Source organism: Otolemur garnettii, unplaced genomic scaffold (genome assembly GCF_000181295.1).
Source record: "Otolemur garnettii isolate 467f Iridium unplaced genomic scaffold, OtoGar3 scaffold00100, whole genome shotgun sequence".
Taxonomy (NCBI): Eukaryota; Metazoa; Chordata; class Mammalia; order Primates; family Galagidae; genus Otolemur; species Otolemur garnettii.
Window position 1 is genome coordinate 4,010,490 of NW_003852495.1, and position 12,081 is coordinate 4,022,570.

Genomic DNA, 12,081 nt, shown 5'->3' on the forward strand with positions numbered 1-12,081 from the left:
GCCCTAGCCAAAAAAAAACTGCAAAAAAAAAAAGAAAATGTGGGCATAAAAAGAGACAATTATCCATCAGTGTTCTAAACTAAGGACACTAAGACGTAGCTTGGAATTTATTGTTTTATTATAATTTAAATAAGAAAAGTGATCCCAATAGTAAACCTGAACAGGGCTCTCCCCACCTAATGTCCACCCTGTATAGCCCCCGTTCTCAGAGAGCTATTTGAGTCACACAGTGGAAGAATTTTTAAAGACATCTACGTGTTGATGTAGCATGAGCATTGATAACACCTGTCTCTTACTGATTGATGCCAAAGGTTCAAATGAAGTGGCAGATCCAAGTTGCATGGTTCATGAAGCTCAAACAATTTGGGGGCCAGCATGGGGGAAAGGGGAGCTTTTTAAAAATAATACAAAATTATGAACACAAAACTAGTTATAAGACTTTTTAGAAGGGACCCAGGTAAATGAGGAGCCCATGGCTTCACCAGTAATCTGCCCCTGATAAATATAGGTAATGTCTTTGGTAATACACAAATGGAGAAGCACTGCTGTTCTTTAAGGACCGAGAAATTGATTATACTTTACCCAAACAAGGTCATCCAAGAGATGCCATGTTTGGTCAATGTGTGGTCACATATATCAACAATATACTGATCAGAGCTTCAGCGTAATCACCAGTATGAACAAAGAGAGTGGCCCATGAAATTATCTTTATCTTTAAATTATCTTTACAAAACTCAAAAAAAAAAAAGGCAAGGATTAGATAACTTCTTGCCTATCTTTTTGGTTTTCTGGACTTTTGTTCATATTTAATCATTATAAAGACTTAAAAAATCAGTTTTGAAATAAGGATGACTATGTCTATAAATGAATGTTAATGCAATCTTGGATTCTCTTGATCATCATCCACCTATCAGCAACAAAAGAGGAAAATCAGGAACAAATTTCAAATTATTTTCTTTTGGTGGAAAGATCCCTGATAGATACATATTCTATAGCCTGAAAAAATCTATAATAAAAAATAGAAAGGAAAGAGAGAGAGAGAAAAGAAAAACTATTTGCTGTACAAGATGAGCTAACAATTTTTCTTTGGAAGAACAAAATGCAGGTAATGTGAAAATGTAACATAGTGATAGTTGGTAGAAATTATTCTTACCCATCGGACCAAGGAAATTGCGTTTGATTTATAGACAACTTCAATCAATAAAGATGAATTAGTAATTAAGTCGTGACATAACTAGAATTGCTGACGACTTACCCTCCTGCAGCGGCAGCATGAAGGCACGTTCTTCCAAATTTATCTGGGGTGTCTATTTCAAAGCCTGCAGACAGCACGTGCTCATTACTAAACAAGGATACTATGCTATACTTTTGTCCTAGTTAAACCACAAGAAACATTGCAGAGACAGAAAAATCAGTTAGTAGAAAAACCAGAACGCAAGCAATTATAGTCAGAAAGAGGTTGTCATGGAAACGAATGATAACTGCTCAAGCTTGGCAATTTTATAGGAAGAACCATGAAGTCAGGAAGGATTTATTTTTTCACATTCAGCCCCGGGTGAACCACAGCCCCATTTTTCAATCCCGGGATAGAAATTTATGAAACCAATTTGAGATAAGTAGGGCAGTAGGCAGACAGACAGAGCACACAGAGAAGACATGGAAAGCAACGCAGGAATTCTAACATGCTGGAATAGGTATTTTCTTAAGTGTACTGCAACCTTTTGGTTGGTTTAAGATTTAGGGAACATGCATGCATGCGAGGATTATTTTTAAACATGCCAACAGCAGTGAAAGCAGAATCAACCATAGGCAAAGTACTTAAAGAAAAAAAAAATGCCTCTGGGATATCTGATGAATTAATTCAGAAACAATCTTTGCCTTGCAGACCTCTACCTCTTTTGAAAGCCCAGGAGCTTCTTAATATATGTAAGTTGGTAAAAGGAGTGATAAGAGAGATTAGCAAAGCACCAAACCAGAAAGGATTTCTTGGTTCCAAATAGTCTCACATAAAAAAACAAAACAAAAAACTAAACCTAGCTGGACCAGATCAGCTGTAGTGATTTTTCAATGCCCAGGGAATGGATAGGAAATGTGACATTTCTGCCGTCAAGTGTAGGGGTTGGAACTTTTCCTTTTGTTAAAAACGTTAAATTGACATTTTAGGTTTTAAGATGCTTTCTTCTTCTGTGATTGAAACGTCCTATAAGCTCTCGCCATCCCTGCCTCTTTCCTCCCCTGATCACCTCAAACCTTAACTTGAAAAACAGACCAGACTCTCATTCCTGGGCGGGAGTCCTGACATTCAAACAGCTTCCACGCCAAGGACCGCGGGGAGCTGTCACATGCAGTTAGCTGTGGAACACGACTTTTCCTGCCATGTCAGGGAATGACAGGAAGCACAGGCAGCCACTCACTCTGATCAGACACCTGAAACCATGTGACTCACGTACAGGACACATGAAGCCTCATCTCTGGTAATGGATTTACTTACCCAATGATAACAACTTTCTGCAGCAGTCAGAGTGAGCATTAAGGGCGGCTAAATGTAAGGGAAACATGCTATGGATTCCACACCTGAGGAGGAACAAAAGAGAGCAGCTCACGGTAACAGATCTGAAGATCCACGCAGAAGGACAATCACCTTCCTGCAAGTTCACTAATGGGAGACTCCTCGCTGAAATAATTTTGTAATTCTCTCTCCAATAAATAATTATGTAATCATTTTCCATCTTAAAATAAACAACTGAATCTAAACCAGCCCACAACCATAAGAATGTACTGTATGTATTTTAAGAAAATCTGTTTCACACCATGACTCTTAAAATTTTATTTCCTTCTTGTATTCTTCTGGCTTAAGAATCATCTGTCTCATTCACTCATTCAATTAGTCATCACTTTCAAAGCACCAGATACTACGCTGAGTGCTGGAGACAGCAGTGCTGAGCAAGACACACTACATTTGAAAAGTGGCTTGTTTCATTCCTTGATTGGATAAACATACACTTACTATTGATGTATCAAATGCCAAGCACTTTGCTGAGTTTATAATGGCTGTAGTACTGAAAATAACAATTTGGATGAAAATCAAAACTAATGTTTACCCTTCACAAGTGAAACTTTGTCTTCCTAATAGGCTTTTATGTTGCATATTAACCCACATCATAATACCAGCCACAAAAAGAGAGGAGTAATAAACATTAGTTTGCATACATTTCATAAACCTAGGCTATCAAAGGAAGAATCTAGAAAAGGACTTTTTAAACCAACTCCCACTACGACACAGTCCCCAGGATGATCCCTTAAGGGACAGGGAGGCTTCTGATGGCAGCACTTTCTGCCATTGGAATGAAATCCTCCTCCTCTCTCCTACCATCTTTCTCCAAATGAGAACCCAAAGCCCCCTGCTGACTTGTAGACCCCAACAAACAGCATCATCAGGCAGTTCCTGTGTACTTATAGGCATTTATAATTTTAGTGGTCATTTCTCATAACATTGCATATTAATCAAATAATATATTTCAGGTTTTCAAAATTCTCTACATAAACAGAAGCAAGTATGGAACTATGTCTATTTACACCCTGTATACATTTATAAGTGTAATGTTTATCATACTCAATGTTAGCTAATTACCTTATTGTTTTCACTGCTACTTATAAACCTGAGAAGATAAGAGATAAAGCTATTCTTAATTTAATATATCTAGTAGAAATTGTTTGATACATATTTTTTATTCCACAGGTACATCCTTTCTCCAATTAATGTTTCTTCTCTGGCAGAATGGCCCATTTTCAGACTCCACACTTCATAAAGAAACACATGGTTGGAACTGGTTAGGCTCTGGACACCTGAATTTTATTTGCCCCCTCAAAAGTCACTATGTGTGTGTGAAACATATACATAATTCACAGATATGTCGTGGTATTCGGTGTTTCGGAGTCTGTCAGTAATCACCCACCACTCTCTCTTTCCATGATAGCTAATTTCTATTGATTAGTGCTTTTGTTCAGTCTTTCCTCTTTTCCTTTCCCTACATGGAGATCTCCAACCCAGTGTATATAAGCGCTAGCATCCACCAAGACATGCAATTTGCCCATCTTCTGGGCAGTGTCACGCAGAGTCACGCAGTGTCACCAAAAAATTCCTGGAAAGCAATGGCATCAGTGACAACCTTGATGCTTAGGAAAAGGCAGAAGGAGTTGAGGGATGGGAGGGAAGCTTTTCTACTTATGCTGTTATTTCTATTGTTCCCTCTTAATGTGAGAGAAACATGCAGTTTTTAAAAAAAATGTATAACATGAAACCTCTTTACTAAATGGCACTTCAATCTAATGTGATTTTTACCCAAACATTTTATTTGTTTCAAGGAATTATGGCAAAAATATATGATTAAAAATTTCTAGATATTTGGAAGAGGAAAGTAAATGAATTATTTTCTAGGATGGTTTTAGGTTCCTGAAAGAATGTGCCTAGAATCAGGGACCGAATTTCTCAAGATTTCCTTGAGATTTCCCCGTTCTGAAATATAGATCTACACACACACACACTCTCACACTCACACTCATATACACACCTAAATATGTAACATGCAGTTTATGAATATACATAAATATGTGTCTTTATATAAAATAATTACAAGCAAATGAATTAGGGAAAATAGCATCAAGCTCTATAAGAAACCAATTGGAAAAAAACAAAAAATATAAGTGATAGCATAACAGTGACAGTATCGTAATATATTCTATAAACTTCACTGTCAATATTTCTAATCAGTCTTACCACTTAACACCCTATCTTTAGATAATTTATCAGACTCAACGTTAGCTAATTATTTTATTGTTTTCATTGCTACTTATAAACCTAAGAAGATAAGAGATAGAACTACTCTTAATTTATCTAGTAGAAATTCTGTTTCTTGTTTTTTGTTTTTTTTTTTTATTAAATCATAGCTGAGTACATTAATGCAGTCATGGGGTACAGTGTGCTGGTTTTGTATACAATTTGAAATATTTTCATCAAACTGGTTAACATAGCCTTCATGGTATTTTGTTAGTTATTGTGTTAAGATATTTATATTCTACATTTAGGAAGATTCACATGTACCCTTGTAAGATGAACCATAGGTGTGGTCCCACAGAAATTCTGTTTGATACATATTTTTTATTCCACAGTTAATAAAAAGTCACTACCTTTTGAAATCATATTAGAGTAGTCTTCAGTACTATTGGCATTTGAACTTGAATCTGAAACTATAGTTCAAATAGAAAAACTAAGTATCAAGTTAAGATTGGGAAAAAGAAGAAAAAAGAAAGAAAAGTAGAATTCAGCATTTTTGAATCACTTCAGAAAAGATTCATGCATTTCAAAATAAAATTACTCCTTTATTGTTATAAAATAGGAGTAATATAAAGGAAAGATTATAAAACTGTTGGGAGAAAAATTAGGCCTTGGTTGGCTTAGTCAAATAAGAAGCATTACTTTTATTTCATCAGGTATACATCAAGGAAGACCAAGAATAAAGATGCCAAATCACACTAAAGTTAACAACACATAAGTTATAGGAAAGAAGGGAACGATTCCAGTTAAATTGCTACATTTATTTGATCAGTCATTAAATTAATAGAACACATCTGTATTAGCTATTTCTAAGTTAGCTGTTAGCTGGCACATCCTACCTAGTTATTTCAGAATAAATGAGGTCTGAAGGACTGTTTTATAGAGAGCTGTCAGAGGTGAAGACAGGGGCTTTGTATCCTTAGAAAGTTGATTCTTTTAAGCTTCCCTGTTGGTACCAGGGAGCCAGAGCTGCCTTTCTTACACCTGGTATTTTCTAGAGCCTTCCCTTTAGTCCAGGGGCAAAGAACACTGAGTATGGAGATGGGGTCAGAAACTCTGGGGTTGAGTCCTAGTTTTGCCACCTGCCATTTATTTGATCTTTGGCAAGTACATAATGGTTTCCTGATCAGGAAAATAAGATATTTACAGTGTCTGTTATCATAGAGCAATTGGAAGGATTCATTGAGATAAGGTATACAAAGTACTAAAACAGAGTGTTTGACACATGAGAAGCCTTTACCATGTATCACGTTAGGATTATTATTCCCTTGCAATTATTATTAGTTTAGTGGGTAATCAGTAGTCTGTGAGTTTTGAAGTTGTAATTATGTTGTGGTTCCTTATAAATCAGGTATGTGATTCTGTAAAAGCCAAGATCAACTGACTTTGCCATTAATCTTTTTTTGTTTTTGTTTTTAGCAGTTTTTGACCAGGGCTGGGTTTGAACCTGCCACGTCCACCACATGGGGCTGGAGCCCTACCCCTTTGAGCCACCGGCACCACCCTTTGTCATTAATCTTTCTATCCTCTACGATACCTGCCTAACAACTCTTCTAAGGAAGTGAGATTGGTTTAGTTTTGCTGACTGAGTGAGGCAAAAAATATTTCCTAAATTTAGAATAGGATGATTTTATGATTCCTACCCAAATGAAAAAGTCCATTTCTTATGAAGTTTACCTATACCATTCCAAGTATTTATTATGTACCCTTAAGTTAGAGTAGTGGTTCTCAACCTTCCTAATGCCATGGCCCTTTAATACAGTTCCTGTGGGTCGTGACCCACAGGTTGAGAACCGCTGAGTTAGAGGCATTTGTGTATAACTGATAACCACGGGAAGTGGTCCTTGCTATTTTCAACCTACAGACATTTTCAGTAGATCTTTCTGAATTAAGTCCAAAGACTCTAATGTGCCCTGTAGGGCCCTTTCTGAATATGACTGTTTGCTAATCTACGTATTTTCTAGAATCGCTGGGAACTCCTTTCCATTCCTTCTAAGAGCCTGTCCTGCTCTGGGTTTTGGCTCATGCTGGCTCCTCCACCTGAAACTCTCTTCTCTTTCTCCACTGCTTCTCAGGATGCTTCACAAACTGGTCAGTGCATCCCTGAGGGTCCCTGGAAATGTCTTGGGATTTCCAGGTGTTCTCTGTGAGAACTGCTAAACAATTGGTGTGAAGGCACTGGAGGCTCCTCTGAACGATCACCTCTGCCAAATCCCAGGGCCCGTGTTTGTATTTAGGCTCACAGTGGTGCTCATGTGGCCTTGGCATGGGCCACTAAGGAAAGAATAAAAGTGGACTCAGCAGACAAACGCATTGCCTGAATCTGGGGAGGGCCGGTGATAATACAGTTCCTGGACCTTCCGTGGAGCAGAGCTTGGCAGTAGTCTGAACAAGGGCCTCTATGCTGGGGGTCAATTCCATTCCAAAGTTCCAAATTCAATTTCGTTTAAGCTGCAGCAAAACCCTCCACCCTGTAGCATATTCATGTATTGATCTTGGCAGAGTCACCACCTTAGCCACCAGAACCTTAACTCCTCACAGATTGTGATTTAACTTTGGCAAAATGTGAACTATCCCATCTTTAGTTACATAAAGAGGCAGCAAGCCCCATGCTCGGGAGCTGAGGTTCCAGACCCAGCTAGCCCCAAACTATCCCTGTGACTGTGAGGCCTCCTGTGCCTCAGTTGCTTCACCACTAAGATGGGAATAATCACGGCACTTGCCCCATGAAGCTGCTGTGACAGCTAATGTAGCGTAACCCCTCAGAGCAGTGCCTAGAACAGGACCACTTAGTGTTTGCTTTTAAATTGTGAAGTTAACATGAATGGAGTTGGTTTCTCTTTGCACGTATTTTGTAACTTTTAAATTTATTGATACATTAGTGGCAAAAGCCTAAGTAGTTTATATTTAGTCTTGTGTTTATATATATTCAAGTAACATTATAATAAAAATAAGCCTATGCTGAGGAGCTGAAAGACTCTCACTACTACATCCTGCTACTCTCAGTCTTAGCCATTGCATCTCACAGCCCTGGCCTTGCCAGATAGGGTTCCATGTCCCAGATATGCTTTCCCACACCCCAGTGGTATCCAGTGACTGCTCTGGCATCATACATAGATGGTATGATTTTAATAACTTGTTTAAATCTTGTCCCCAATGGATTATAAATTCCTTGAGGGGAGGGACCTCTGAGATCCCAGAACATGGCATAATAGGTAACACTTAGTAAGCCCTCAAAAAATATTTAATGAATGAATGAATGAATGTCAGAGCCAGTTATCTGCATAACTACAGTATCCCTAATTCTGCCACAGTTGAGGCAGAAAAAGAACTGAGAACATCGCTGAGAAGATGGAAGACAAATTAAAACCCTGGAAACAAGTGCCTCAAACTAACAAAGTTTGAGAAGAAAAACCAAAAAGGCTTTGATACCAAATAAAGTTGCATGCACAGTGGTTCAAACTGTAGGAAATGCTCTGATCGAAAGTTCAGAGAAGCAAAAAGACTAACAAAGAACATCTAACCAAGATCTTATAATAGATTAAAGCAAATTCATAAGAAGGTAAGATAAAACTTGTTCAATAGAAAATTTTTTTAAATACATTTGGCCATATTTTTTATGAATGAAGATGAGTTATTTTCAGAAATGCTATTTGTTTGTTTACTTATTTCTAGAAGGAAAGGTCTATTTTTCTCTTCTTTAGTAAACCTATCAGGAACCCAGACAACTGGGATTTTCCAAGGGGCTTTTGGCAAATTTAATCTTTTCTAATTTCTCTCCCCTTCATTTTGAGATTTTCCCCTAACGTGGGTTCCTTTCCCCCATACATACAAACGCACAAGCACGTGCGTGCACACACACACACAAAAAATCACTGCCTTAATGAACCACTGTCACTGAAGGTAGCAAGTCTTATCTCCAGGTGCGTTGTGACAAAAGAAAGCAGATGTGGCTTTTTGAGACTGGGACCAGGTTTCCCTTTTCTATGCCCAGACGCAGCCTGGCCAATGGAGGGAAGGGCTACTTGAACAACGATGACATTTCTAAGGTGCTGTTGCTATAGGATATGTGTTAGCATAAATTGTACAAAAAAATAATCACAAGGAAATAAAATTCATGCTTATTAAATAGATTTGGGAGGAAATTTTAAGTAAGTACTGGGTCCAGTTTATTTATATCCCTAAAACGGATTCCAGTTAGGGAAAAAATCAGAAAATCATGATAGTTTGGCTAAAATTCCCCAAGACTTGAAAGAAAGATGCCACTGAAAACATTAACTCATCACAGTAAAGCGGGTTTGTGCCTAGTGGTGTTACTTATGCTCAATTAACACTGAGCATGTACAAGTTCTCTTTGGGCGACCAGGATCTGGTTGGGAACTCCAGAACCTGGTAAGAGCCTCCTGAATCCTAGTGTGCAGCATTTCCCACCAAACTGAGCTGCTTCTTTTAAGTTACAACATCCCAGTCAAACAGTTCCTTTGGCTTAAAGCAGATGCCTTTCCCTTCTGAAAAGAGACACCCCACTGCTAATTCTCTTCCATGCCCACCCTCCGCCTCATCCTTCCTCCAAGACCTCATCTTTTCTCCCCCGTATGTTTGCAAGAGGCTGGCAAGCATGTTTCTTGTCTGGACTGCCCTGATATGTCTGGACTGACTCCAATATGTCTGGACGGCTATCAGAGCGATCTTTCTTACACACAAATGGGATCATTAGGCACGACCTACTCTACACCCACTGAGAGTGCTGTAATAGCTTCCGAATGCCTCACACTGGAATCCAGTTCCTTAGCAGGATTTGCAAGGTCCTTGGAGATGTGCCTCTTCCTGCCTTTCCACCCCATTTCTTCCCCCACCCTGACCCCGATACCTGAGATGACCCAGCTTTAGAAATCTGCTTTCAACACGTTCACGTTTGTGTTTTCATAAAGACAATTCTCTTTTCGTGGGATGTCCTTTATAGAAATGGTTCCTTTTTCTTAGAATGTCCTTCCCTGCTTCCCCTTCTCTTTCTTCCTCACAATTCTTCCCTCCTGGCAAACTCCTTTGCAAGCTTCATTTTGCTAAAATGTCATCCCTGTTCCCACAGCCTGGTCTAAACCTCCTTTGCAACAAACCTCCCAACTTTGTAGTCCTTTGCTCTTGTTCTTATCTCAACCACTAAACTGGGAGTGCAGGAAGTCCCCAGAACCCAGGACAACTTAATGTTGAACTCATGATAGTAAACCATCACATACGACCAATCTACCAGAGCGTGCCATATAATTCACGTCAAGCCCAGAACAGCCGGCCCTCTGGGCATGTGCTCTCATGATGCCAGTATGACTTCCCTGGACAGTTTAAGTTTTGTCTCATTCTCAAGCAAGATTTTCATTTCTGTTGTGCAACATTTGACAAACAGAAGAGAATTCCTAATATACACTGCCCTCCTACTGTTCTTCTCTTAAAAATTCAGTTATTATTACCCCTCAGTCTTTGTCACTAAGGCCAAATTCTTTATTCAGGCATTTAAGGCCTTATTGCCTACCTATTAGTAAGTAATACAATGATAGTTAACATGTAGTGATAGCTTACCAGGTGCCAGCCATTGTTCAAAGAGCTTTTAACATGAATTATCTTTGTAATAACCTTAGCAGATGTAAGTGTTTTATAACTCATACACATCTTACCATATATTGGAGACCTTTAAGAGTAATTAAGACACTGAATCCTTATAACAAACCTATACATAGATACTATTATTACTCCCATTTTTCAAGTGTGGAAACCAAAGCAAAGAGGGATTAAGCAACAGGCTCAAAGTCACCCAGCTCACAAGCAAGACAGCTTGGACTGGAGTTTGGGAAGTGCCCCCTGAAAGCTGGCTCCCAACCATCACAGAACGCTGCTCCCGGGAAGCCCACAGCACCTTCACATATACACCTGCTGCTCCCAGGCAGCCCACAGCACCCTCGCATGTATACCCGCTGCTCCAAGGCAGCCCAAAGCACCTTCACATATATACCCGCTGCTCCCGGGCGGCCCACAGCACCCTCACACTTACACCCGCTGCTCCCGGGAGGCCCGCAGCACCCTCACACATACACCCGCTGCTCCCGGGAGGCCCGCAGCACCCTCACACGTACACCTGCTGCTCCTGGGAGGCCCACAGCACCTTCACACATACACCTGCTGCTCCTGGGCGGCCCACAGCACCCTCACACGTACATCTGCTGCTCCCGGGCGGCCCATAGCACCCTCACACTTACACCCGCTGCTCCCGGGAGGCCCGCAGCACCCTCACACATACACCCGCTGCTCCTGGGCGGCCCACAGCACCCTCACACGTACATCTGCTGCTCCCGGGCGGCCCATAGCACCCTCACACATACACCTGCTGCTCCTGGGAGGCCCACAGCACCTTCACACATACACCTGCTGCTCCTGGGCGGCCCATAGCACCCTCACACGTACATCTGCTGCTCCCAGGCGGCCCATAGCACCCTCACACATACACCTGCTGCTCCCAGGCAGCCCACAGCACCCTCACACATACACCTGCTGCTCCCGGGCGGCCCATAGCACCCTCACACATACACCTGCTGCTCCCGGGCAGCCCACAGCACCCTCACACATACACCCGCTGCTCCCGGTGGCCCGCAGCACCCTCACACATATATACCCTCCACTCTGTCAGGCCTAGCTCTTCCCCCACGTGCAGTCTTTGCCTCTTCTTTTCCTGCTTTCTTCCCTGGTTGAGATGGCTACCACCAACCTCTGTTCTACACAAACAATTTTTACCCTCTAAAGCCTAACCTACAACTTCTTCTTTCCTTGAAGCCTTTTCAGAAAACCTTTGGCCACCTTGGAGCTCTCTCTCACCTGTCTATGATATATGGCATGTACTGTGCACACCAAACACGTTGCCACTTAAGTCCTGTTTCATTTAGAACTTTATCTTTCGTGGTTCTTTGTCCTAAGTGGGCCTTGGGCCCCCAACAAAATTTTGAGCTCTTTGAAGATACCAAGATACTTATTTTGAAGCCCCCTTGGCACCAAGCCTTGTGACAGGCTCAAGTAGGTGCTTTACACATTTTTGTTGACTGAAGTGTTAAATGAAGCCAGTTTCCCCACCCTGTGTAGCAGCTTCACTCAATCATGCCCTGTACAACCATATCGTTAAAGCTGAGCTGGCACTCTCAATCAGTTCTGAATTTGCCCAATTATGTTTTATTTTTCCTGTTTAACAAACGGTATGCTTTGGAAAG

General features: G+C 40.6%; 1 protein-coding gene across 2 annotated transcripts in view; it reads right to left on the bottom strand.

The window, feature by feature from the left end:
• ANKRD44 (ankyrin repeat domain 44) overlaps positions 1 to 12,081 on the bottom strand; it is a 195,866-nt gene that overhangs the window by 90,041 nt on the left and 93,744 nt on the right. For both annotated transcript variants that reach the window (XM_012809197.2, XM_023516908.1), the window contains exons 10-11: positions 2,492 to 2,574; positions 1,256 to 1,319 (exon numbers count right to left, since the gene is read on the bottom strand). In XM_012809197.2, coding sequence (XP_012664651.1) covers positions 1,256 to 1,319; positions 2,492 to 2,574 — 147 coding nt within the window. The remainder of the gene's footprint in view (positions 1 to 1,255; positions 1,320 to 2,491; positions 2,575 to 12,081) is intronic.